Source organism: Oryctolagus cuniculus, chromosome 7, assembly GCF_964237555.1.
Source record: "Oryctolagus cuniculus chromosome 7, mOryCun1.1, whole genome shotgun sequence".
NCBI classification, from domain to species: Eukaryota; Metazoa; Chordata; class Mammalia; order Lagomorpha; family Leporidae; genus Oryctolagus; species Oryctolagus cuniculus.
Window position 1 is genome coordinate 107,494,490 of NC_091438.1, and position 26,318 is coordinate 107,520,807.

General features: G+C 46.5%; 1 protein-coding gene across 4 annotated transcripts in view; it reads right to left on the reverse strand.

The window, feature by feature from the left end:
- AK4 (adenylate kinase 4) overlaps positions 1–26,318 on the reverse strand; it is a 152,464-nt gene that overhangs the window by 32,540 nt on the left and 93,606 nt on the right. For all 4 annotated transcript variants that reach the window (XM_070078355.1, XM_008265120.4, XM_002715943.5 and 1 more), the window contains one exon: positions 4,399–4,518. In XM_070078355.1, coding sequence (XP_069934456.1) covers positions 4,399–4,507 — 109 coding nt within the window. In that variant the 5' untranslated portion in view covers positions 4,508–4,518. The remainder of the gene's footprint in view (positions 1–4,398; positions 4,519–26,318) is intronic.

Here is a 26,318-nt window from a genome sequence, read left to right on the forward strand (position 1 = left end):
GTGATGTCATCCACTACAATGTGATGTAGCCAATGAGATGTACCCTCAGCAGCGTCTGGCACCAGGCTTGGGCCTCTAAAACTACGAGATAAATTAACGTTTCTACAAATTACCCATTTTCAATTGTTATAGCAATAGAAATGAACTGATATAATATACTTTGATAGGAAACTTCAAATATTTTGATACCTACGTGTAAAGGTTACATGACAGACAATTCTATTACATCTTGGTACTTGGAGATAAATCAGAAATCAGGACTCAGGAGAAAAACTTGCAGCTTACTATTTAAATACGCAAGCTGGTGGCCCAGTTTAGAAATGAAAAAGCCCATTCCTAACACATGTCTCTACTAACTCAGTGACCTCACTTTTCTGAAAAGCAAAGAATTTCCATTCAATGTGAAGACATGATTATGGTCCCCTACTTGCTATTTCACCTCAAGATTACCTAATAAGCAGTAAACATCCTTTCTCTCTCAAACTAAAACGAAGTATGGTTTTGGGGCTAGGGTTCTGGTGTAGCATGTTAAGCCGTCACCTACAATGCCAGCAATCCACATGGGCTCCAGTTCGTGTCCCAGCAGCTCCACTTCCGATCCAGCTTCCTGCTAATGGCCTGGGAAAGGCAACAGAAGATGGCCCAAGTGCTTGGGCCCCTCCCACATAGGATGAAGCTCCTGGCTCCTGGCTCTGGCCTGGCCTGGCCCAGCACTGGCCATTGCAGCCATCTGGGAAGTAAATCTGTGGATGGAAGATCTCTGTCTCTCCTTCTCTCTATATAACTCTTTCAAAATAAATAGATTTTTTTTTCAAAAAACTAAATGTGGTTTTACAACAAAGTTAGAAGGGTACATTGTAAACCTCTGGTAGAATGTTCGTCCTTTTTTTTTTTTTTAATAATTTTTTTTTTGACAGGCAGAGTGGACAGTGAGAGAGAGAGACAGAGAGAAAGAATGTTCGTCTTAAACATTAACGAAATCTCAGGGCAGGCCTTTGGCACAGCAGTTAGCACACTGCCCGAGATGCTGGTACCCCATATCGGAGTGCCTGGTTCCAATCCCTGCTCCTCCTCTTCCTGTCCAGCATTCCTGCTAATCCTACCCTGGGAGGCAGCAGGTGATGGCACCTCCCACCCACATAGGAGATCTAACTGGAAGGACTCCCAGTCTCCAGGTTTTGGCCCGGCTTAGTCCTGCCCCAGCTGTTTCAGGCATTTGAGGAGAGAACCAGTAGATGGAAGATCTTTCCTTCTCTTTGCCTCTGTCTCTCTTTCAAATAAAATTAAAATAAATAATATTTTTAAAAATTAAGGAAAATTATTTTTTTAAAAACTGCTGGGGTGAGCATTTGGCACAGCAGGGAAGGACAAGGACACACACACACACACACACACACACACACACGCAGTGCCTGGTTTGAGCCCTCGTTCCTCTGCCTCTGGTCCCAGCTTCCCTCTCACACACACCGTGGGAAGCAGTAGAGAACCACTGAATGGAAGATCTCTGACTATCTGCCTTAGAGGTAAACTTTTTAAAATTTCAGTAAATCTATCACTGATCTATGAAACTTCCAAGGAAACAAAAGAGAAACACACACACACGAAGGAAAAGCGGTGCTGAACTGTTTTTAGTAGAGAGCTGACTAAACCACAAAACACTCATCATCTCCACGCCACCTCACCTCGGCCTTCCCTTGGCTCGCATCCATCCACCAACCCATCCCCACCCACTATCTGCTCTCCGCAGCCATATGGACCAAGATCGTGAGCCATCCGTCATCCCGAATTCTTGTCTCCACCTTTGCACATCCAGTCACCTTTAGCACCCTCAACAGGCACGTACGTCCTCTGCAGCGTGCGTGCCTGTGAGCAGTGCAGAGCTGTGAACACCGCACGCAGCCACTCCCTGCTCTCCTCCCTGTGCCAAATGGATCGACTCCAAGTCCTAACAGAGAAATTACAACTGAAAGTGACCAGATGGGTTTTCAAGGAGAAAGATTCAAGCTCAATCCACTGGGAGACTGACGCACTTTACTAAAAACAGACCTGTGGTATGAAAGAACTTCAGTTATTCACCCCAGGAGGCAACGCCAGGGCAAAAGCAAGCTCTGAAAAGATACATGAAACATCCCATAACTGAAGCTGGCATTTCAAACCTGTGTGGCTAAATATTTTTAAAACTACTTTTTGGCCGGCGTTGTCGCATAGAGGGTAAAGCCGCTACCAGTAGTGCCAGCATTCCATAGCGGCACTGGTTTGAGTTCCAGCTGCTCCACTTCCAATCCAGCTCTCTGCTATGGCCTGGGAAAGCAGTAGAAGATGGCCCAAGTCCTTGGGCCCCTGCACCCTGATGGGAGACCTGGGAGAAGCTCCTGGCTCCTGGCATCGAATGGGCTCAGTTCCGCCCATTGCAGCCATTTGGGGAATGAATCAGTGAATGGAAGACCTCTCTTTGTCTCTCTCTGCCTCTGCCTCTCTATAATTCTGCCTTTCAAATACATAAATAAATCTTTAAAAATAAATCTTTAAAAAAAACTGTTTTTGAATCTAACACTTCATGTAGTCACCTCCCAAAAATTCAGGTCATACACACCAGCCACAAAAAATAATGACGAAAATCTTACAGTGACACAGTGCTTGCTGTACGGAAAGCACTCTCCTAAGCAGTTTCCATGGGTTCACTCACTTCGTGCTAACAAAAACCCTTTTCTACTCCACTTTCCATGAGGAATCACATGCAGAGAGAGGTAAGGTGGCCCCAGGGCACACACACTGCCAGTGATTGGCAGAGCTGGGACAGGTGGTCTGGCCCCAGGGCCCATGCTCTCAGCTAAGACACTTTCCACAGGAGTCCAACATAGAGAATCCTGTCTTCACTCCGATTTATTTAAGCTCGCCAAAATTGCACAAATTCAACTTACAAGGTGAGAGGCCTTACAGTTCAAGATGGTAAACTACAGAAGTTAATGCTGGGTGTGACAGATGTAACGTTTATTGGTCATGGCTGTTAACTTTGTGAGTCTGGAGAAACTAACACACCTGAGGTGGTGCAGGAAGACAGCACAGAAACCCAAGGAACCCGAAACACAATCAAAAGAAAACTCAGGGCTGTAGAACCCGACATCAGTCACAACGCAGGTCAACTCCCCCTCCTTGCACAGGATTGGTGTCTCTTTGACCTCACTGCTACCACTGACATTTGGGTCCTTGACATCCCTTAGTCTGTTATGCCAATCACTGCTCACCTGGCTGTGAGTCACCCCCCTCCACCCTGAGCCGACACCTGCCTTCCCCTGTGCTGCCACTGGAACCCTCCTTCTGAGAGACAAATCTGATGGCAGCCTGCCCTAACCAAAGCCAGCAGTCTCTGGGTCAGGAAGGCCCTGCCTCCCTCAGCTAGCAGCCTCAGGACAGTCTAGGCTAAAAAGTTGCCCCCCTCATCCCCGGGATCCTCTATTAGTATGCAGGAAACAAGCAGTGTTGGGACAGTATAGCACACCACATAGATGCTACATGATTTTCTCATGGTGCCAATAACCAGTTTTTAGTACTTCTACACACAGCTGATTTCCTCCTTGGGATCTAAGCCCTATAAAAATATGGCCAGCCCTTACAAGTTACCAATAATGCTGAAATAAATGTCTTTGAAGAATGGAACTGCTGTAGTGGCCAGCACTGTGGCACAGTGGGTTAAGCTGTCACTCAGGACACCGATGTTCCATATCATAGCACCTAGGTGTGAGTCCTGGCTACTTCACTTCCAATCCACCTCCTTGCTAACACATCCTGGGAGGCAGTGCAAGATGGCCTGATTGTTGAGCCCCTGTCACCCACGTGGGAGACCCAGATAGAGCTCCATGCACCTGGCTTCAGCCTGGCCCAGTCCTGGCTGTTGCAGGTATTTGGGGAGTAAATCAGTACACAGACTCAATCTCTCTCTCTCTCTCTGCAAGTATGTGAAAATAAACAATAAGCATTTCATGTATATATACATATATGCATCAAGCAAAAGTGGGCTCCAAAGGTGAACCTTGGAGTCCCAACACGGCTTGTTTCCTGCGTACTAAAAGAGGATTTTCAGATAGTCTAGCTCTGACACGAGCTAGAAATGAGAAATGCGAAAAATGAGAACTCATAGTTTTAACGTGTGTGCTCCGTGACAGAACCTCTGGTTTAAGATGAGTCATGGTTAGGACAGCTGAGTCATGGCAACAAGATATCCTTGAAACTGTAATGGGAATTCAGTGAAAGTTTGTTTCAGGCCAATGAAACTTACGGGGATGATCCAGGATGATCCGGAGACAGAGAACTAAGAGGCTTCACCAAGGTAGAACATGAACTAAAGGAGGGCAGGCAAGGGGGAGGAGAGCCAGGCGCTCTTCTCACAGGCTCACTCACCGTCCAGTAGCCAGTGTTGGCCGCTCCTGTTCTCCAGCTCCGCCAGCATGAGGCGTGTGATGACATGATCTGGGACCAGAAGACCTTTCTCTAGATATTGCTTTGCCATATCACCAACTTCTATGGAAGACAAGAAAAAGAGACACTCAGCAAAGCTTCCAAAATAAGGCTTATAAATTCTTTTCTGACAGCTTTGCTTTCTTTCCCATCCTCCTGGTACGGGAGGAAACCTGTAGGTACTTTTTGTCTTCTTGGTTTTGTCTTTAAATTATTAGCTTCAATAATCATGCATTGTTGCTTATTTAACCTATCTGTCTCAAAGCAGCTCTCAAAGATATGCACAGCCAGGGAGGGAGTGTGGGAGAATAAAAAGAGTAGGAAACAAAGGGAGAGGGTCAAACACAAAAGGCTGGGAAAGAAGTTCTGGATACCTCTACAGCGAGCCACAGATTGGGCCTTGAGTCTCCCAGCAGTTTATAGTAACCAGGAGACATGGTCAACCACATGGCACACGCAAGACTGAAGGGGAAGGAGAAGAGCAATGATTCTAGAGAGACCAAAGGGAACAGGCCCACTGGTCTCCTACGAAGACGCAGAACACAGGCGACAACAGGCCGATTTCTTTCATGAGCCTCAGCATAAGCAGATGGCACCTTGCTGACGCAGCCGTGAAAGCAACTCGGCATTATCAGTAGAATGCCAAGTTCAGAAAAAGACAGAAATTTAAAAAGAAACATTTTCTGAGAAAAACGGATTCTCTCTTAACAATTTCTCACATGTACAAATTGTGAGTTGGGTTCAACAGAACAAATTAACAGCTTTAATCTGTACATTTCTAGGAACTAAATTTTTTTAAAACACAAATTAATCCTCTGCTCTCCAGGGAACTGATAATGAATCATTAAGGGCTACAGGCCAATTAAGTTCTTATAAAAACCACAAAGCAGAATTATATTTCTGGAAAAAACTTCGAGAATTTTTTGACCCCACTTTCACCTTGCATTTAGGTGGAGCGGTTGCTTCCCTGGATTTGCACGCCCTTAACCCCAAGTTAACCACTGAAATCAGGGCTGCGAAGAGCTCTGTGTCACTCAATTGCCACCACTGGACAAGTAGCTCAAGACACAGGTCCTGCTGACGCAGACTTAAAGACAGCCTTGCTCATGAATGTGCTGGACATGAATGAGAGGGAACCACATTCATCCAACACAACTACTGGTTGCTTGTTACGGAGTAGGTAACACTCTAGAGATGTAGCAGTGGACAAAAGTTCCAGCTTTTTTATTTAAACAATATTACCTTCTTTAATAGCAACAAAAACAACCACTAACCGAGCACATACTATGAACGAGGGCACTGTGTCAGGTTCTTTCATCTTCCCCTTGAAATAGGAAGTAATCCTGACTTCGAGATACAACTCACACATCAAAACAGTCACCATTTTAAAGTGTACAGTCCTGTGGCTTTTAGTATCTTCCCACTCTTACACAACCATCACCACTTCCTAATTTCAGAACATTTTCATCTCTCCAGAAATAAACTCTATACCCATTAGTAGTCACTCCCCACATCTTCCACACTCCAGTCCCCTCCCCCAACTCCCCATGACTACTAATCTGCTTTCTGTTGCCACAGATATACCTGGAATCACACAATGCTTGGTCCTTTGTATCTGGTTTCATTCACTTGGTGTAGCATTTTCAAGGTTCATTTATGCCGTACCACATGCTATGGCTGAATAACACCCCACTGTACGGCCAGACCACATTTTGTTGTTTATGCCCAAAACAAATGGACATGTGGATAATTTCTACTTTTGGGCTAACACAGCATGAATGTTTAAATATAATTCTCTGAGTAATAGCTGTATGGTATCATTGTTCTGTGCTATTATGGTTTGAACACAATTTGGCTCCCTAATCCCTAAGGTTTACGTTGAGGGTTAATGGATTAACCAATAACGGTTGCTGGATTAAGGGTGGAGGCTTGGTCTAATTAGGAGGTCTTTGGGAACCCCACAATCGAATCACAATGTCCTTCTAGAGCAAGACCTGGGCATGAGCAAGAGCAGTGTGCTCCCCGGCTCTGCTTCCTGGCTCACCTGTGATTGTCCCTCTTCCCTCTTCCAGCTTCACCAAATGCTCAAACCAGTGGGGCTACCTGATCTCAGACTGCGAACCTCCCAAACCGTCAGCCAAAATCAACGTTCTTCCTTCCTAAGTAGCTTCTCTCAGTTATTTTAGTTCAAGTAACAAAAAGCTGACTACTACATATGTCCAAACAATGACTGCCAGAAAGGTACATGTAACAAGTGACAAGTTCAGCACTGCTAATCTGCCATGGTCAGGCAGCCCCACAGCTTAGACCATCCACCTGATGTTAAGGTAAACAGATATCTTCCAGAGTGGGAGATCAAGATAGGAACTTTGCAATGTGTTTTAGAACACCAGATCTTGGATATTATATGTTGACATATTTGTTAATTCACTTTCTGCCTACTCCAATTAGAAAATTACTTGCTCAAGAGAAGAAAATGAAATATGCTGTTCAATGCCCAATCTTCAGTTCTTGGTATACAGTCTAGCACAGATTAGATGTCCCATCAAGCATACTGAATGAATAAACACCCTGAAGATGACTTTTTTTTCATGCTGGCCAAAACAAAATAAAACAAACAAACAAAAAATCAACGTGCTCTTCCTGGAGAATTACTACAAAACCATTATTCCAAGATCAAATGTGGCCCAACTTCGCCAGACAGAAACTTTTTCAAAGGAGATATGAGGCAAGCAGAGTGTGATCAGGACTCAGTGAGATGGCCAGGTGAGGTTTCCCAACCCAGTCATTTCACAACATGAGAAGAGAGGAGGCAGGTCAGACAGGGCGAATGAGAAAGCAGTGCCACAAGCAAGTGCTGGGGACGCTGGGCGCACTTGTAGGAACTCCAAGCAGTGACAGCTGAAGAAGAGCACACCAGTGAGAAATGGCACTAGACAGACAGGAGAGCAAGTGTGGGCTTGCAAAGATCTTTTTTCAAGTAGATCTGAATGGGCTTCAAAAAGTTCTTGGGGTGGGGTGGGGGGGGGTGGCACTGTGGTGTAGCGCGTAAAGCCATCACCTGCAGCGCCAGCATCCCATATGGGTACCAGTTCAAGTCCCAGCTGCTCCACTTCCAATCCAGCTCTCTGCTATGGCCTGGGAAAGCAGTGGAAGATGGCGCAAGTCCTTGATCCCCTGCACCTGCATGAGAAACACGAAGAAGCTCCTGGCTCCTGGCTCAGAATCAGCACAGCTCCAGTCACTGCGGCCATCTGGGGAGTGAATCAGCGGATGGAAGACCTCTCTCTCTCTCTGCCTCTGCCTCTGCCTTTCCCTCTTAAATAAATAAATAATCAAATCTTAAACTTTTTTTAAAAGTTCTTAGAAAATTTGCACTACCCCTTTTAACTCAAGACCAACTATTTAAAAACTGTGGGGCCCCTAGATGGGAAGTTAAACTTGTCAAGATGGCAACAGCAAAGGCTTCAACCAAGCACAGGGACTTGCATGATTACCCAGGGCAATATGACACTTGGGACAGTGGTGGCATGAAGCAAGCAAAGGAGGATGTGATAATAACTCAAGCCCAAGAGGAAGACCTGCACTAAAGCTCAATCTAGGGGCCTGTGCTGTGGTGTAAGCAAGTAAAGCCACTGCCTGCAGTGCCGGCATCCCACACGAGCACTGGTTTGCATCCTGGCTGCTGCACTTCCGATCCAGCTCTCTGCTATGGCCCGGGAAAGCAGGACAAGATGGCCCAAGTCCTTGGGCCCCTGCACCCACGTGGGAGACCCGGAGGAAGCTCCTGGCTCCGGATCAGCATAGCTCTGGCCATTATGGCCATTTGGGGGGGTCAAATAGCAGATGAAGAGCTTTCTCTTTCTCTCTGCCTCTCTGTAACTCTTTCAAATAAATAAATAAATCTTAAAAAAAAAAAAAAAAGCTGAATATGAGGAAGACCTTCACCTGCCCCTTCAGAGAGTACTCTGAGCTAATCCAACACAGACCATGCAGTCCCAAGTTTAAAATAACCCCGTGGAAGGCTTCCAGAGCCATCTTACTCCAATTTACTCATTAAGAGAAAGATCTAAGCACAACATACTTTTCTAGCTATTTTTGGCAGCCATGGCTCCTCTCTGGAGCAGCACAAGCAAAATGTCCTCTAACCTGATAAAAGATCAGACTTTCTCTCAACCTCCACCATAGAAAGGCAGGAAGAACAATAGCCAAAGCAAAAATGAACGAAGTAGTTGTACCCGAATAAAGACCTTATTCCAACAGCCAACTGACACAAGACATCTTATCAGAAGACACAGGCTCATTCCAGAAAACTGCACCTTCATCTGCCCTTGTCAGTCTGCTGGGAAGAGAAAGCAATATCCTTAAATGCTAACGCTAGCATGTCTGGATGAAATACACACCTGCTCCAAATTCTCAAGCAGTATTCCAAAGAAATGCTGTGAACACTGTCTTGTGCTGCTTTTGCATCTTTAGTGTGTAATACATACACACACACACACACAATTCATAAAGCACCAGAAAGCTTTCACAAATAAATTTAATAAATTTTGAGGGTCAAAAATAGACCAACAGCTTTGCAATTTTTTTAAAGCTTCACACAACAACCGAGAAATAAACCTACCATGTGTTTGAGATTAAACAGTACATCAATGATTAAAGCCACATACTTAATCTTTCCTTTCTGAGGAATGTTTTTCTGTATCAAGTTACAAAACAGGATATATTACAAAACTCTGTGTGTGTGTGTGTGTGTGTAGGTAGATGGCATCACCCCAGTGTTAAATACAAGTATATTAGGGAACAAAAGTTTTACCTATTTTGCAACAATATAAATTATGAGGCAATGCACCTTAACAACCCATTTCATTCAATCACTACTATATATAAATTCAGATATAATCTTGGTAACTTAGAGAAATAGACAGTTTCAATTTTTAACCAGATAAGATACAAATTTTCAGAATGTAAGACTATTTTATAAAGTTGCGTATTTAAGATAACAGCAAATTTCAAATGTTAGAATAAAACAGAACTTAGAATTATCTATTAAATATGTCATCTCTACAAAGTTCATGTTTCCAGGACATGGAAAAGACATAAGCCCCAGTGTCTTTACCTGAAAGCTGTCCATATTTACAAACTAACAGAGATCATTACATTCAGACATACAAAAATCCTGCCAACTGCAAAGAAGCAGGGTATCGGACCCACACTGTGAATTACCTTAAGACTAGTTAAAAAGAAAATACCTATTTCTAAATAACAGGAGGGTCAATAAGGAAGACATCTCTTTAGAAAAGGCATGAGAATGAACACACAGCACAAGCATATTGGAATAGAACAAAACCCATTCTAGGGGGCCGGCACCATGGCTCACTTGGTTAATCCTCCGCCTGCGGTGCTGGCATCCCATATGGGCGCCGGGTTCTAGTCTCGGTTGCTCTTCTTCCAGTCCAGCTCTCTGCTGTGGCCCCCGGAAGGCAGTGGAGATGGCCCAAGTGCTTGGGTGCCTTCACCTGCTTGGGAGACCAGAAAGAAGCACCTGGCTTTGGATCGGCGTAGTTCCAGCCGAGGCAGCCATTTGGGGGGTGAACCAACGGAAGGAAGACCTTTGTCTCTCTCTCTCACTGTCTAATTCTGTCAAATAAAAAAAATTTTTTTTTTAAATCCATTCTACGGTCACCCTAAATATGCAGGAGAGTGAGAGACTGAAGGAATGCCAAATAAAAATAAATACAGAAAGATCCAGAACATGAAAGACTAATCACTATCATGAAACAGGATTTGGGGGGGGGGGGGGGGGTTCTGCTTACTGAGGGAAAATTCACAGAATATGCAGGATGGCTAGTTCCCAGCTTTAAAACTCTCTGAATCCACTAAAGAGTCAGCTGACACTATTCAGTTTTATTGATTTCTAAAATTTATTTTCATGCCGACACTGTGGCACAGTGGGTTAAGGCGCTGCCTGCAGTGCCGGCATCCCATATGGATGCCGGTTCGAGATCTGGCTGCTCCACTTCCAATCCAACTCTCTGCTATGGCCTGGGAAAGCAGTAGAAAGATGGCCCAAGTCCTTGGGCCCGTGCACCTGTGTGGGAGACCCAGAAGAAGCTCCTGGCTCCTGGCTTCAAATCAGCCCGGTTCCGGCCATTGCGGCCATTTGGGGAGTGAACCAGCGGATAGAAGACCTTTCTCTCTGCTTCTCCTTCTCTCTGTGGAACTCTGACTTTCAAATAAGTAAATAAATCTTAAAAGAAAAATAATAAACTAAAATTTATTTTCACTTTTATTTGAAAGGCAAAGAGGCAAACAAGGGAGATCTTCTAACTACTTGTTTACTTCCCTAAATGTCCACAACAACCAGGGCTGTGCCAGGTTGAAGCCAGGAGCCTGGAATTCAATCCAGATCTCTCCTATAAGTGGCAAGGACTCAAGTACTGAGCCATCATTTGCTGTCCCCCAGGGTGTGCACTGGCAGGAAACTGCATCAGAAGCAGAGTAGCTGGGACTCAAACCAGGCACTCTGATATGGGACACAAGTGTCCCAAGCTGTGACTTCAGCCACTGTGCCAAACACCCATCCAGATGTTATTATTAAGCATGATCTTTGTGCCAGGTCCTACACCAACCTGGTCTCAGGCTCTCCTAGAGCTCAGAATCTAAACACTGGCATTGAGTGCTAACCCACCAAAACCTCTCTGTAGCACAATTTTTTTTTTTTTAAGATTTTATTTACTTATTCGAGAGGTAGAATTACAGACAGTGAGAGGCAGAGACAGAGAGAAAGGTGTTTCTTCTGTTGGTTCACTCCCCAAGTGGCCACAATGGTCGGAGCTGCACTGATCTGAAGCCAGGAGCCAGGAGCTTCCTCCTGGTCTCCCATGCGGGTGCAGGGGCCGAAGTACTTGGGCCATCTTCTACTGCTTTCCCAGGCCACAGCAGAGAGCTGGATTGGAAGAGGAGCAACCGGGACTAGAACCAGTGCCCATATGGGATGGTGGAGGATTAACCTACTGCACCATGGTGCTGGCCCCTGTAGCACAATTTTATGGAATTTTTATGTGTCAGGCAGAAAAACTAAACAGTCAATAGTTCCCACAATTAAGTTATAGAGGCTCCTTATATTGTTAATCAAGTTCCATGTAAATATATTATGAAATAGGACTAGATTATTGGTCACAAACTAAATGAAAGCATTTATGCAAACACTGCCAGCTAATACACCTGTGACCTCTGAAGAGTCATCCCTAAAGCACGAGTCTAGAATTACAGAACACCAAACAGACTCACTGCAGACAAATAGGTTTGATTTCATGAAGTTGGTAATTACAACCGCAAGGTAATCAACTGTCCTCAGGTACGTCCATCAACCAGAATGAGACTCCAATTACTACTGGTATTTTAAAGAAGTGCAAGTGAGGTCTTTTTATCTCATTGAAAGGTTTGTCTTATCTCTCTCTCTTTCTCATGCACTGTTCTCAAGAAGTAACAATGACAAGTGTGTGTTTCAGCACAGGTAAGTAAGACCACATGCCACCAATGAGCAGTGTGATGACCCTGCCAGCACCTACCAGAGAGCTCCTGTCCCACCCCTAATCATCACCTTCATCCCAAGTCACTGCTTCAGAACCACGGGTAAAAATTCTCTGGATACACTACTTCTCCGAAATTTTCTGCATGTCTACCACATGACGAACACCATGCAAGGCACTGCAGAGGACCTTAAAGAAGCTCACTAAAGTGGAGAGGACTCAAACAGACCCATGAACAAACAAGTTACAAAAGCAGCATGCTAACGGGAACGAGATAGTCGCAAACACACAAATTCATATAAACGCACAGAATTGGTGGCTGGGAAAGGGGCAGGGGGAGTTGTTGTTTAATGATTAGAGAGTTGCAACTTTGCAAGATTAAAAAATACTGGAGATCAGCCACACAACTATATATATATATATATATATATATATATATATACACACACACACACACACACACACACACACACTTTCTGCCACTGCAGTGTACACTTGGAGTGGGTGTGATGGTACACTCTTTAGTTTACATTTTTTTTTAAGATTTAATTTATTTATCTGAGAGGTAGAGTCACAAACAAAGAGAGGGAGAGACAGAGAGAAAGGTCTTCCATCTGCTGGTTCACTCCCCAAATGGCCACAATGGTTGAAGCTGAGTCAATCTGAAGCCAGGAGTCAGGAGCTTCCTCTGGATCTCCCACACAGATGCTGGGGCCCAAACACTTGGGCCATCTTCCACTGCCTTCCCAGGCCATGGCAGACAGATAGATCGGAAGAGGAGCAGCTGGGACACAAACTGGCACCCATGTGGGATGCAGGCGCCACAGGCAGAGGCCCAGCCCACTATGCCACAGCACCGGCCCCCTTATAGTATACTTTTAAAAATATATTTACTGCGGCTGGTATTGTGGCACAGAGGTCTAAGCCACTGTCTGCAATGGGAGCATCCCATAGGAACATTAGTTCAAGTACTGGCTGCTCCACTACTGATCCAACTACTACTTGAGCCATCCCTGCTACCTCCCAGAGTCTGTGTTACAGGAAGCTGAAGTCTGGAGCCAGAGACAAGACATTCACCCAGGCACTCTGATACAAGCTGCAGGCATCCAAGCCAATGGCTTAACTGCTAAGCTAAACATGGACTCCTGCTATGGTTTTTCAATCACAATTATTTTTTAAAATATAATAAGATGCTATAAGACAGGAATGTACAAAGTGTCCCAGGAGCACAGTGAGAGATGGATGGGTGGACAGTTAGAGGGGGAGACAAGACTAAGGGGTGGGGGTGGTGGGATGAATTACCACATCTGCTTAGACATAACTGAAGATAGAATGAACAATCAGAATATACAGGAAAGACACTGCAGGTGTGAAAACAATGTGGATATCAGGAGTGAGGGATAAGGATGAGAAGTCAAGGATGAGCTCAGAGTTTGTAACCTGAGCAAGCAGGAGATTAGAAGTGCTATTCCTGGCGGCACTGTGGCACAGTGGGTTAAGACACCACTTGCAATGCCAGCATCTTATATTGGAGCACGGGTTCAACTCCCCACTGCTCTGCTTCCAATCCAGCTCCCTGCTGATGCACCTGGGAAGGCAGCAGAAGATGGCCCAAGTGCTTGGACCCCCAACACCCATGTGGGAAACCTGGATGGAGTTCCTGGCTTCTGGATTCAGCCAGGCCCAGACCTGGCTGTTGCAGCCATTTGGGCAGCGAACCAACAGATAAAAGATCCCTCTCTCTCTCTGTTTTCTCTTCCTTGCTCTCTGCCTTTCAAATAAATAAATAAATCTTAAAAAAAGAAAAAAACACCAGTCGATTATTCTTGGTAAGGCTGAATTCCTGACACCACTGAGACAAGGAAGGGGAGATGCCTATCACCTAGTCTGAAATGCAAAATGTTGCAGGAGCTTGTTTTGAAACCCTGGGAGGGAGTATATGGTCTTAACCAGGCAGAGTGTGTGGAGAAGCCAGAACTCTCTGGGGCAACTGCCACATATAAAGGGCAGGCAGCCCCACGGAAGAAAAATCACTGGGTCCTGCCTCTAACATGACTCAGGAGACAGGCTCAAACAGAACACCTGTCTGAAATCTAGGTCAATCAAACTAAATTTTCACAATAATAACTTTAGTATCGGGCACCAGTTTCAGGAAGCAATGAAACAACACACAAAGGCAAGGTGTGATACACATGGAGAGGGGTGTGCGTGGCTCTGCTCTTAACCTGTGGTGTAACCTTGAAAAGTAACCAAGTTCCAAGCAGAGGGTTCATCACTAGGCAACTGAAATCCATTTTGCCTCTAGTAGGAACCTCAGACCTATTTTTTTTTTTTTATTTAAGGATGGCTTCAAAAGATAAAGAATTAGTATTTAGTAGCCTCCTCCTACCACTACCCTCTCTTCCCCACCCCAGGAATGGCACCATTTTCCACCCTGCAGTCAGAATGGCCCAACTGGCTCATCCAATTCTGCACACCCCTGTTTCAGACGCATCAACAGGCTTCCACTGCTCACTCAGTGGTGTCTGGGTTGCTCCCAGATGGGGCCCTGGCCTCACAGCTCTGTTTGTTTATCCACAGGCCCCACCCATGACACCACTACTCTCCACACCTTGGCCTTCTGCCCGCCCCACCTCGCCCACACCCTCGGCATATCTGTTTCTGTTTCTCCTGCCAGTCTCCTTCCTACCTCCCAACAGGGTTTCACACGTGTCTCCCACACCACTGTCTCTGCTGCATGGGAACCATGTCGGAAACAGAGCAGAGGTGCAATGCTTTTGAAGATGGACCTCCCAGCTGCATTCGTTCACCAGAGGGGCCATGGCTGCTGGATCTTTGGTAACAGTGGTAGTGACCCAGAACACAACAGCCTGATTTATAAATGCCACAGCTGTCACTCTGCACACTAGATTAAGAATTTACACCAGGATGTGTCTTTCCCGGTTAGGACTTCTTCATTCAGTTAATTGCAGAGATAAAACAATCACATGGATGTTGTCTTGACAAATGAAATTCATAGGCCTGGCTGCTTTAATTCAGTCACTTAATCAAAAATATTTACCGAGCAACTACGCTATGCTAGGCGATGGCACGTGGCCCTAGGGCTCAGGGAAACTGAAGGCAGCATCAAAAATTATCTGTTTTCTGCTTCCAGTGCCTTGGTCAGGCATCGAACAATTGACAATCTGGCCTACTTCAAAACAAAGTCAAATTGTAAGAATGATCTATCAGGGCAGACACCAAGGCTTAGAGGAGTAAAGCCACCACCTGCAGAGCCAGCATCCCTTGTGGGCTCTGGTTTGGGTCAGGCTGCTCCATTTCCCATCTGGCTCCCTGCTAATGCACCTGTGAAAGCTGCAGGAAATGGCCCAAGTGCTTGAGTCCCTGCCACCCGGGGAAGCTCCTGGCTCCTGGCTTCGGCCTGGCCCAGTACTGGCCTTTGCGGTCATCTGGGTAATGAAGCAGTGTATGGAAGACCTCTCTCTCTCCTTCTCTGACTTTGAAAATAAATAAACAAATCTTAAAAAAAAAAAAAAGTACCTTTTACTGGCACAATCCCAAAATAAAAATAATGAAGTTTCAGTGCTATTTTTTTTGCCTGAAGAAACTGTCCATTTATAGAAAAGTCTAAAACAGAAAAATCTAAACAATATGTTGCAAGATTACACAAGAGTAAACAACGCTTATGGTAAAATGCAATGCAGAGTAGTGGCTGGGGTTGGGGCGTGGGATGGAGGAGGGACAATATAGCGGTTAAGGGCACCTGTAACATTCTGTCTCAGGATGGATGATGGACACACAACTGCCATTCTTTAAAACACACATGCACAGTCTAAGAGGCCTGGGCAAAACTGAACTGTCGCTTTTAGTGATTCTGCAAACTATAAAGTGTTTATTTTTTAATTTCCCCACTTGTAAGACATTAAAGTAGATACTTGGAAAAATAATAAAGTGAAGAAAAACATTTTATAAACAGTTCATCCTTCGTATCTCTTGATCAATCTCTTTTAGGAAGAAAATAGGCTTTAGAAGAAAATAGATGTCAAAGTCCTTCAGAAGCAGAAATTTCGGAAGAAACTCCAACTTCAGGCATTTGGCCCTCAACTACAGTGACTCATCTCAGATGCCCAATATTCACCCTGCAATTAGCCCTACATAAAGCTAGGCTTTCTTTCTCTTCACACCAAAAAGGCACAGTTCTAAATCAACCCCCCTGACACTTGCTATTCGTGGCTATGAAGAAAACTCTGAATCCAGTGTCAACAGCCAAGAACATAGACTTTAGAGCTGGACTTCCTGGAAGCAAGTTCTGGCACCACCACCCAAAGGCTGCTATGTGAGACGCTGAATGTGTTGTATGTCCTTGCCTCAGCTTGCCCAGCTACCAAATGGGAATAATTCCACCTAGGGTTGTTTGGAGAGCTGTTATGTGACCGACACCCGTAAAGGACTCAGAATCCTGACTCCCTCCAGACTTCATCCAAGGACAACGGGATAGGAAGCATCTGCTCCTCTGTGCCAGCATTGTCCCTAGGCAGTTCACACGCAGAACGCATGCAATCCTCACAAATTCCCACAGGTCAGTGCTGCTATTTCCCCCCATTGCTTAGACAGGACACTAAACCACAGACAGGCTAAGCAGCTTGCCCAGAGTCACCCAGTTAATAAGTCAGAATAGTTAAGAAGGGGCCAGGGCTGTGGCACAGTAGGTTGTTTTTTTTTTTTTTTTTTTTTGGACAGGCAGAGTTAGAGAGAGAGACAGAGAGAAAGGTCTTCCTTCCGTTGGTTCACCCCGCAAATGGCCGCTACAGCTGGCGCACTGCACCAATCCGAAGCCAGGAGCCAGGTGCCTCCTCCTGGTCTCCACATGGGTACAGGGCCCAGGGACTTGGGCCATCCTCCACTGCACTCCCAGGCTACAGCAGAGAGCTAAACTGAAAGAGGAGCAACCAGGACTAGAACCCAGCGCCCATATGGGATGCCAGTGCCGCAGGCAGAGGATTATCCAAGTGAGCCATGGCGCCAGCCCCGGCACAGTAGGTTAAGCATCTGCCTGCGGTGCTGGCATCCCCATGTGGGTGCCAGTTCGAGTCCCGGCTGCTCCACTTCTGATCTAGCTCTCTGCTGTGTCCTGGGAAAGCAGTGGAAGATGGCCCAAGTCCTTGGACCCTCCACTCACGTGGGAGATCTGCAGAAGCTCCTGGCTCTTGGCTTCAGATCAGCCCAGCTCTGGCTACTGCAGCCATCTGGGGAGTGAACCAACAAATGGAATACCTTTCTGTCTTTCTCTCTCTCTCTCTCTCTCTCTCTCTCTCTCTATTACCTCTCAAATAAATAAAATCTTTTTAAAAATGTTCACCAAAAATAGAATTGAAACAAATTTAGAGAAGAGTGTTATGGCACAGGTTAAGCTGCCGCTTGGGACACCTGTATTTCATCTGAGAGTGCCTAGATTCACGTCCTAGCTACTCTGCTTCTGATCCAGCTTCCTGCACACACTGGGAAGCAGAAAACAATAGCTCAACCACTTTGAATCCCTTCCACCCATGTGGTAGACGTGGACAGAGTTCTACATTCCTGGCTTCAATCTGGTCCAGCATGGCTGTGGTGGACATTTAGGGACTGAACCAGCAGATGAAGATCTAGATCTCTCTCCCTCTCTCTGTAATGCTGTCAACCAAGACTTTCACCTCCTTCATGGTTGTTCCTTTGGGCATCAGTAAACTCAGGGGATCAGGTGGTCAACACAGGGCTTCACCTGGGATGAGCCTGTCAGCAACACCTTAGCCCTGTCACATGGTCCCAGGCTACTTAGCTCATGATGGAGAAATTATTACCAATGCTGAACCCCAGGAAGCTTTGTGAATCTTCGGTCTGTGTGATTGGTAGGTCAAAAGAAATATTAGCAGGGGAAAAGATTGTCTTTTAACCTAGTTTTGAGCTCAAATTTATATGATACAATTGTGCACCATTTTATCACAAATTGTGAGATTAAAAATGAAACAATTAATAATGATTGATTGATTTCCTGATGTATGCATTTTATCAAGAGACAATTTCCTTCTAAAAACACTAGCAAAGCTGGCGCCGCAGCTCACTAGGCTAATCCTCCGCCTTGCGGCGCCGGCACACCGGGTTCTAGTTCTGGTCAGGGTGCCGGATTCTGTCCCGGTTGCCCCTCTTCCAGGCCAGCTCTCTGCTGTGGCCTGGGAGTGCAGTGGAGGATGGCCCAAGTCCTTGGACCCTGCACCCCATGGGAGACCAGGATAAGTACCTGGCTCCTGCCATCAGATCAGTGCAGTGCGCCGGCCGCAGTGGCCATTGGAGGGTGAACCAACGGCAAAGGAAGACCTTTCTCTCTGTCTCTCTCTCTCTCACTGTCCACTCCACCTGTCAAAAAAAAAAAAAAAAAAAAAAAACCAGCATGGGGGGCCGGCAACCTGCCACCTGCAGTGCCGGCATCCTGTATGAGCGACGGTTCACATCCCGGCTGTTACACTTCCGATCCAGCTCTCTGCTATGGCCTGGGAAAGCAGTAGAAGATGGCCTAAGTGCTTGGGCCCTTGCACCTGCGTGGGAGACCAGGAAGACGATCCTGGCTCCTGGCTTTGGAATGGCACAGCTCAGGCCATTGCGGCCAATTGGGGAGTGAACCAACGGATGAAGACCTCTCTCCCTCTCTCTGTGTAACTCTGCCTTTCAAATAAATAAATCTTTAAAAAAAAAAAAAAAAAAAAAAAGGAGATTCTCCCTGCTCTCATAGACGGCATGGCACTGGTCATTCTACCACTCTAGATGTGAGGAGTGGAATCAGGCCCAGATCTCAGGCCTGACTCAAATCTTAATATTCTTCCTACCACAGAAGACTTCTCAGGAAAAGAGGCTGTACTCTGTTAGGCTTCTTTCCTCTTTCTCTCAAGCCAGACTGGATATTTACATTCACTTAGTTTAATTTTGTACCCTGGGTCCAGAAATGTGTTGGCAGCGGGTATGTTTCTATAATAGCCAAGATAAAAAGATGCGGTGGACAACAGCCATGACTTTGGATAGGGGTTGGGCTGACAGTTCTGAGAAAGGTGATCCAATATCCAAACACAAAAGCTACCCGGCAGATTCTTGACCCCTAAGCTTTCTCATCCCACCAGCAGGGCAAGGATTTGACCCTTCATGTTGATGCAAAGAATAAAGGAGTCCAATAATCTCATTTTAAAGACTAAGTCATGAGTGAAAGGCATTGGGGTTTCATAAGCCAAAAAATGTTGGACGTCCTCTGTCAGGAGTCTTTTCTTGGCCCGGAATAGGAACACATGCATTTATAATCACACCAGGAACATCTGGCGTAGTACCACATGCTGCCTTATATAAGCAGCAGAGGGAAAAAGCAGGCTGGGATGCAGGGAACAGAAGTTGGGCAAGGGAACAAATAGGAAAAAGGCAAGTAATTTGAAAAGCTTGCCAGAATCACAGAAGGTTTTAGATTCAGAGCAATTTCATCATCTTCAAGCTCACGTTCTGCAAATCTGCCTGGGGATCCACCATACCAGGCACTCTCAGCCCCAAGAAATAGGATTACACTTCAAGTCTCACGGGCCCTCTAGATTTCCTCACTCTGCAAAAAATCACAGCACAGCCTCCCTGTAACCCAAGCTGGGGCCAACGACCAGCACTCTCACAGGAGAGGGAGAAAGCTCTCTCTTAAAGCAGCACAAAAAGTCATTCCTTGCCACCGCAGAAGGCAGGCCCGGAGTGCGGATCTGGCTGTGCCGGGCACCTTGTTGGCTGCCTCCCACGCAGGATCTTGGCTGTGGGTCAGCAGAAGAGAAGCTGCGGTTCTCCCCCAGTGCCATCTGCTCAAACAGGATGGACTGCTTCTGCTGCCTGAGACACTCTCCCCACTACCTCCACCCCCCAAACTCTCTGGCAGTGCTGCTCTCCGCTCTACAGCAACAGCACCAAAAACGTGTGCTGCTTCACAGCCTCCTAAAGGCCAGGGAGGAACGGATGCTGACGCTCTCCCGCCAGGGCTTTCTCAGATCCCACAGGGGTCAAACAGTCCACTGCATAAACCGGCCTGCAATCAGAGCCAGGACGCAGGCCAACAACAACCGTATCAGAAGCAACAGACACTAAACACTTATTAAGTACTGGATCTGTGATTGCTGAACTGTGGTCAGGCCAGCTTGGTTTTTTGAAATTAAGAAGTACTTTATACACTAAAAAGGGAAAATACCACAAATTTTAAATGTGCATCAGTTTATTTTATGTATATACCTGATTGCAAGGGTAAGGTAATTCCTACTATGGGTCACATTAATACAGTCCCGGGCCAAACCTTTTTCAAATCCCCTCTCTGTATATATCTCTTTGATTTCTTGTAACAACCCCAGAAGGTAGTATCATTACCATTATTCTTATTTGTAGTTGCAGGCAATGTGATCCCAGAGCCTACAACCTCCACTGAGTGGCTTCCCGTGCCCGGCATGCCTTCTTCAAGTCTATGGGTCAGCTTTTCATCACAACGACACATACCTGAGGAAAGCCACTTCAAAAGGAAGGGTTTTTTTGGCTCGCAGTTTTGGGCATTCACAGTCCAGGACTGCGCAGCCCCCACTGCTCCAGCGTGTGATAAGGGTGGTAGATGGCGGACGCATACAGCAGAAGGATCACTTGTGAGTCCGGCGGCTAAGACACTGGGCACGCGCTCATCCTATGACCACGCGGTGTCTCCCTATAAAGTCACCATGGGACTTCTCCTTAACAGCCTCCCCCAGTCTAATCAGTCCCCAGGCCCCACCTTCGGACAGCATAGCTGGATTAAGCCTATACCCTCTTCGGCATCGTGAATTTATGACTTCCAGTCTCAATGAGTGAGTGGAGGAGCCAAATCTTGGGTAAGCAATTAGTCTCCCGCTCCCAGTTCCTGCCACAAAGCAACTCCTCAACCAACCGCCCCTCTTCCCTTCTGAGAATTGGCATTTCCAGGGCAGGTCTGCGCAGCTGAGCGACTTAAAGCAGGGTGGGGTCGAGATCCCATTCATATTTCCTTTTTTTTTTTTTTTTTTTTTTTTTGACAGGTAGAGTTATAGACAGAGAGAAAGGTTTTCCTTCCGTTGGTTCAACCCCCAAATGGCGGCTACGGCTGGCGCACTGGGCCAGTCTGAAGCCAGGTACTTCCTCTTGGTCTCCCATGCGGGTGCAGGGCCCAAGCACTTGGGCCATCCTCCACTGCCTTCCTGGGCCACAGCAGAGAGCTGGACTGGAAGAGGGGTAACCGGGACTAGAACCCGGTGCCCATTTGGGATGCCAGCGCCACAGGCGGAGGATTAACCAAGTGAGCCATGGCGCCAGCCCCAAGGGGTCCCATTAATATTTCTTAAATGGAATAAGTGGATAAATAAAGGGAGAAAATAGAAGAACGAGAAGCAAAAATAAATAAAAATTTTTTTATTTATTTTTTAATTTATTTATTTTTATTTTTTTATTTTTTGACAGGCAGACTGGACAGTGAGAGAGAGAGAGACAGAGAGAAAGGTCTTCCTTTGCTATTGGTTCACCCTCCAATGGCCGCCGCGGCCGGCACACACGGCGCTGATCCGAAGGCAGGAGCCAGGTACTTCTCCTGGTCTCCCATGGAGTGCAGGGCCCAAGCACTTGGGCCATCCTCCACTGCACTCCCAGGCCACAGCAGAGAGCTGGACTGGAAGAGGGCAACTGGGACAGAATCCGGCGCCCCGACCGGGACTAGAACCTGGTGTGCCGGCGCCGCAAGGCGGAGGATTAGCCTAGTGAGCCGCGGCGCCGGCCATAAATAAAAATTTTTAAAAATAAGTAAAATGTAGAAAAAAAAGAAATGCTGGAGGGCGTGTCCAAGCCAAAGAGCAACCAAATCTCTCTACAGTAATCTTCTCTTTCTTGGACTGGAGAGAAGAAACTTCATGTAAAAATTTAGTCACTAAAGTGCCAAGGCTTCTGCCCATGCTTTGTTCAGGGAAAGCCATTTAAGAAGGTTTTGGATCAGGAAGCACAAGGCTCAGGTTCACTATGGGAGTTCACGGTGAAGAGGGAAACTGTTTTGCATAAGAAAGTAGCAGGTACCAGAAGGAAAGCTGGGAGACAAAGAAAGAGCAGAGCCCCAGGAGAGGCTTACTCCACTTACTCCATTTAAGAAATATTAATGGGATCCCGTGGGGCTGGCTCACTTTTAATCCTCTGCCTGCGGCATCCCAAATGGGCGCTGGGTTCTAGTCCCAGTTGCTCCTCTTCCAGTCCAGCTCTCTGCTGTGGCCCAGGAGGGCAGTGGAGGATGGCCCAAGAAGGCAAAGTATTGAGATGTAAGCTCGGGGAGTAGCAGGTAGCGACTGGAGGGTGTGCAGGGAGCAGCTGGTAGGTTTCTAGGGCAGAAGGGTCTAACATGCTTAGGCCAAGGCGTTGCCTGAGCCAGACTCAAATCCCCTCCTCCCCAGAGCTTCACCATCCCCCTCCCTATATCAGGGACCCTTTGGAAGAGGGAAAGAACAGGTGGGTAGCATCCAACATGGGCTGATGCCATGCAGAAAATGGCAGCACTTCCAAGGAATCACAAGCGGAAGTAAAGAATTCACAGAAGCGTGACTGCTGAGGCCCAGGTGACCAGGGAGAGTGAGCTATGCACACACTCACTAAGTCAGGGATGAGGGCCCAGTCTTTGTAACTCAACGGATGATGCTGGAGGACTTGGAGGGGGGACACACCTGGGGTACCCTGGTGAAGTAAGAAAATGAATGTGATAGGGACTGGCCAAGCGCCACCAACTGTGACGACCTGGCCATTCCTACCTGATCCATTCACTGCCATGCCACATGGCGTGCCTCAACCCTCACCACCAGAATCTGCAGTTTGATAATCCCCTGGGAATGCAGGCCCAGCTGCCTTGGGGAAGCAAGTGTTGGATTTCATCTTGGACTCAGAAAGGCTAACTAACTAACGTCAGGACAAGCTGGTAAATGACCCAGTAGGAAACACTGCCCTGTGCCAGACTGCTTCTGGGTAGGACAATTCATTCCCACAGCTGTCTCTATGCCAGTGAGTTCCTAGACACAAGAGGGTGTTTCCCTCATACATCACACTGCCTGGAGGGAATCAGCCCTCAATTTCCACCCTTAAGCTCCTCTGCCCAAGTGTCTGCATCGCCTAATCCCCACTGCTATCCCAAATAGCACATACATGAAATGGAATGCTCTACCGGATGTACTAACTTTAGATTCACTTCAGAATGCTCACTTTCCCCACCTGCCAAACGAAAGGAGGGAAACAAAGCAGGCATATATAGTTCAGCAGCTGCCACAGCTGCTCTCCAAAAAACAGCACCAAGAAGGTGACAGATTCTCTTGAGACAAAAATTCCACCCACCCCCATGCCATTTATGCCAAACCAAAAGATAGCTGGCACGACACAGCCAGCTCACCATGACAAGGCAGCAAAGACTGGCAGCTGCCAGCAAAACAAAGTTACCTTTTAAACTCTTCCACTCCTCAACCATGTAATTAGATTCCACTACTGTGCAATTTAAAAACAAAAGGACTTAGGGCCAGAGTTGTAGCCTCGCCAGTAAGGTCACTGCCCACAACGTGGACATCCCATCTGGGAGCAGGCTGATGTTCCAGCTGCTCCATTCCAATCCAGCTCCCTGCTGATGGCCTGGGAAAGCAGCAGAGGATAGCAAGTGCTTGGGCTCCTGCCACTCTTGTGGCAGGGGATGAAGCTCCTGGCTCCTGGATTTGACCTGGCCCAGCCCTGGCCGTTGCAACCGTCTGGGGAGTGAACGGGCAAATGGACAATCTGTGTCTCTCCTTCCAACTCTGACTTTCAAAATAAATAAAATAAAAATTTTTTAAGGGACAAAGTTTCAGGTAAATTTAAATGTAATCAAAGCCAATGACACACAGTGATTAGTCTGTTCAACCCTAAGCATTCTACACATAGCATCAACAACAACCGGTTTACATGACCCTTCCAGAGCAGCTATGTCTATGACTTCGTACAAACAGTAACATGGGGTCAACTTATATCACAAAGAGAGGGAAAGAGCAAGGCAGGAAGGCCCCTAACAGGGAGCTGCTTGCCTGAAATCCTGACCGGTGAGCTGCTGCACCTTGCACTCGCCTTGGCCTATCAAGAGCAAAAAGCTTTAAAGAGTTGATTCTGCCACATTTTTTGGCCTTTCAAGGGTCACTAACCATAAAGCAGATTTCCAAGACTTAACTAAAAGCAAACAGAAGCAGACCCAGAAATACACAAAGAGTCTGTCATCGTAACCTCACTTCTAGAAGCAGCCTTTGCCAGCCCCCAGGGAGTTCCTGGCTCCAGCCAATGAGAATACCTCGCACACTCCCAGCAGCTCCAGGGAGGGCTCAGGCGCCATCTGTGGCTGTCTTTCACAGTTCCAGCCATCAAGGAGAAGCAGTGTTTCGGTGCTGCTTGGTTTGGCTGAGCTCCTCTCCACGTAAGCTAGTACTGGCCTTTTTATTTCCTGGGGTTCAAGCTCCAACAGTATTCCAAGCATGACATTCAAAACACCTCCAATAGAAGACAAGGAAGAACAGCATCCTTTCATATTCCTAAAACTGATCTAGGCTGGAGCCTCAGCCTGGCTCTCTGAGACAACTTAACGAAAATATCTACACTGGTGGGAGGAGTCCTTCTATGAAGCTCTCACAATTCATTTCACCACAAAACTAATACCAGATGGGCCGGCGCTGTGGCATAGCGGGTAGCAGCCGCCTGCAGTGCCGGTATCCCATATGGGTGGCTGGTTCGAGTCCCAGTGCTCCACTTCCAATCCAGCTCTCTGCTATGGCCTGGGAAAGCAGTAGAAGATGGCCCAAGTCCTTGGGCCCCTGCACCCACATGGGAGACCTGGAAGAAACTCCTGGCTCCTGGCTTCAAATCAGCACAGCTCCAACCATTGCAGCCAATTGGAGAGTGAACCCGTGGGTTGAAGATTCTCTCCCTCTCCCTCTTTCTCTCTGCCTCTCTTTCTCTCTCTGTAACTCTTTCAAATGAATAAATAAATCTTTAAAAAATATAAAAAAAAAACCCAATACCAGAACTATCAGCTACTACAACAAACACCTACACACTGGCCTGGGACCAGGGTGAGAAAGGGAGGGATTCACTGTGGTGAAAAATGTTAAGCACGTACCTCCCCCACTGTGCACATGTGAGCGCACACACACACACACACACACCTAGTAATCAAATAACTTCATGCTACATTTTTAAATATCAAAATTAATGACTACTTAATCCCTGATGAAAAAAAATTACAAAAAGTTTAAATAAAAACAGAATCTGATGCCCTACTTGTTCAACTCACTCCCCCTTCCCTCTAATTCCAATCTATCCTATCTGGATTCCACTTAAAGGTTTGGTATTTTGTTCATTTTATTGCATTAAAGTACTATTTATTTTTTTGATTACTGCGTTGTTGTTTTGTGTGTGTGTGCCCCTTAAATTGTTCACCAGAGGACAGTGCCTCGCACGCCTCGATGAGCCTTGCAACACACACTAACTTGGTTAACACACACAGGACACCCTTTAAGGTAGCTCTCCCACTTCTCTCTTTATAAATGAGTAAACACAAAAAACTTGGCTACTTGCCCAAGGTCATACAGTTAGGGTGGCCAAATCAAGATTCCAAATTAAGCCATCTGGCTGCAATGCCTTTTTTTTTTTTTTAAGAGACAGAGAATAAAACCAGACAGACAGACAGACAGACAGAGAAGCTCCCATCAGCTGGTTCACTCTCCAAATGTCTGCAACAGCTGTGACTGGGCTGGGGCCAGAGCCAGAAATGTAATACAAGTCTCCCACATGGGTGGCAGGGACTCAACCACCTGAACCATCACTGCTGCCTCCCAGGGTCTGCATTAGCAGGAAGCTGGAGTCAGAAGCCAGAACTGGGTACTGAACGCGGGCACTCCAATATGTAATGCTGGTGTCTTAATCACTGGGTTAAAAAATGCCCACTCCCAGCGCCTACACTCCTTTTTCATTTACTGTGTATTTCTTTTTATCTACTTGAAAGGCAGAGCAAGAAGAAGAGAGAGAAACAGAGAGAGATTTTTCATCTGCTGGTTTAATCTCCAAATAGCTGCAACAGCCAAGGGTGGGCCAGGCCAAAGCCAGGTGCTTGGCAGGGGCCCAAGCACCTAAGCCATCATCCACTGCCTCCCAGGATTTATTAGGAGTAAATTGGATGGAAAGCAGTGTAGCTAGCCCTCAAGCCAGCACTCCAATTTGAGATGTGGGCATTCAAGTGGCAGCTTAACCTGCTGTGCCACAATGCCA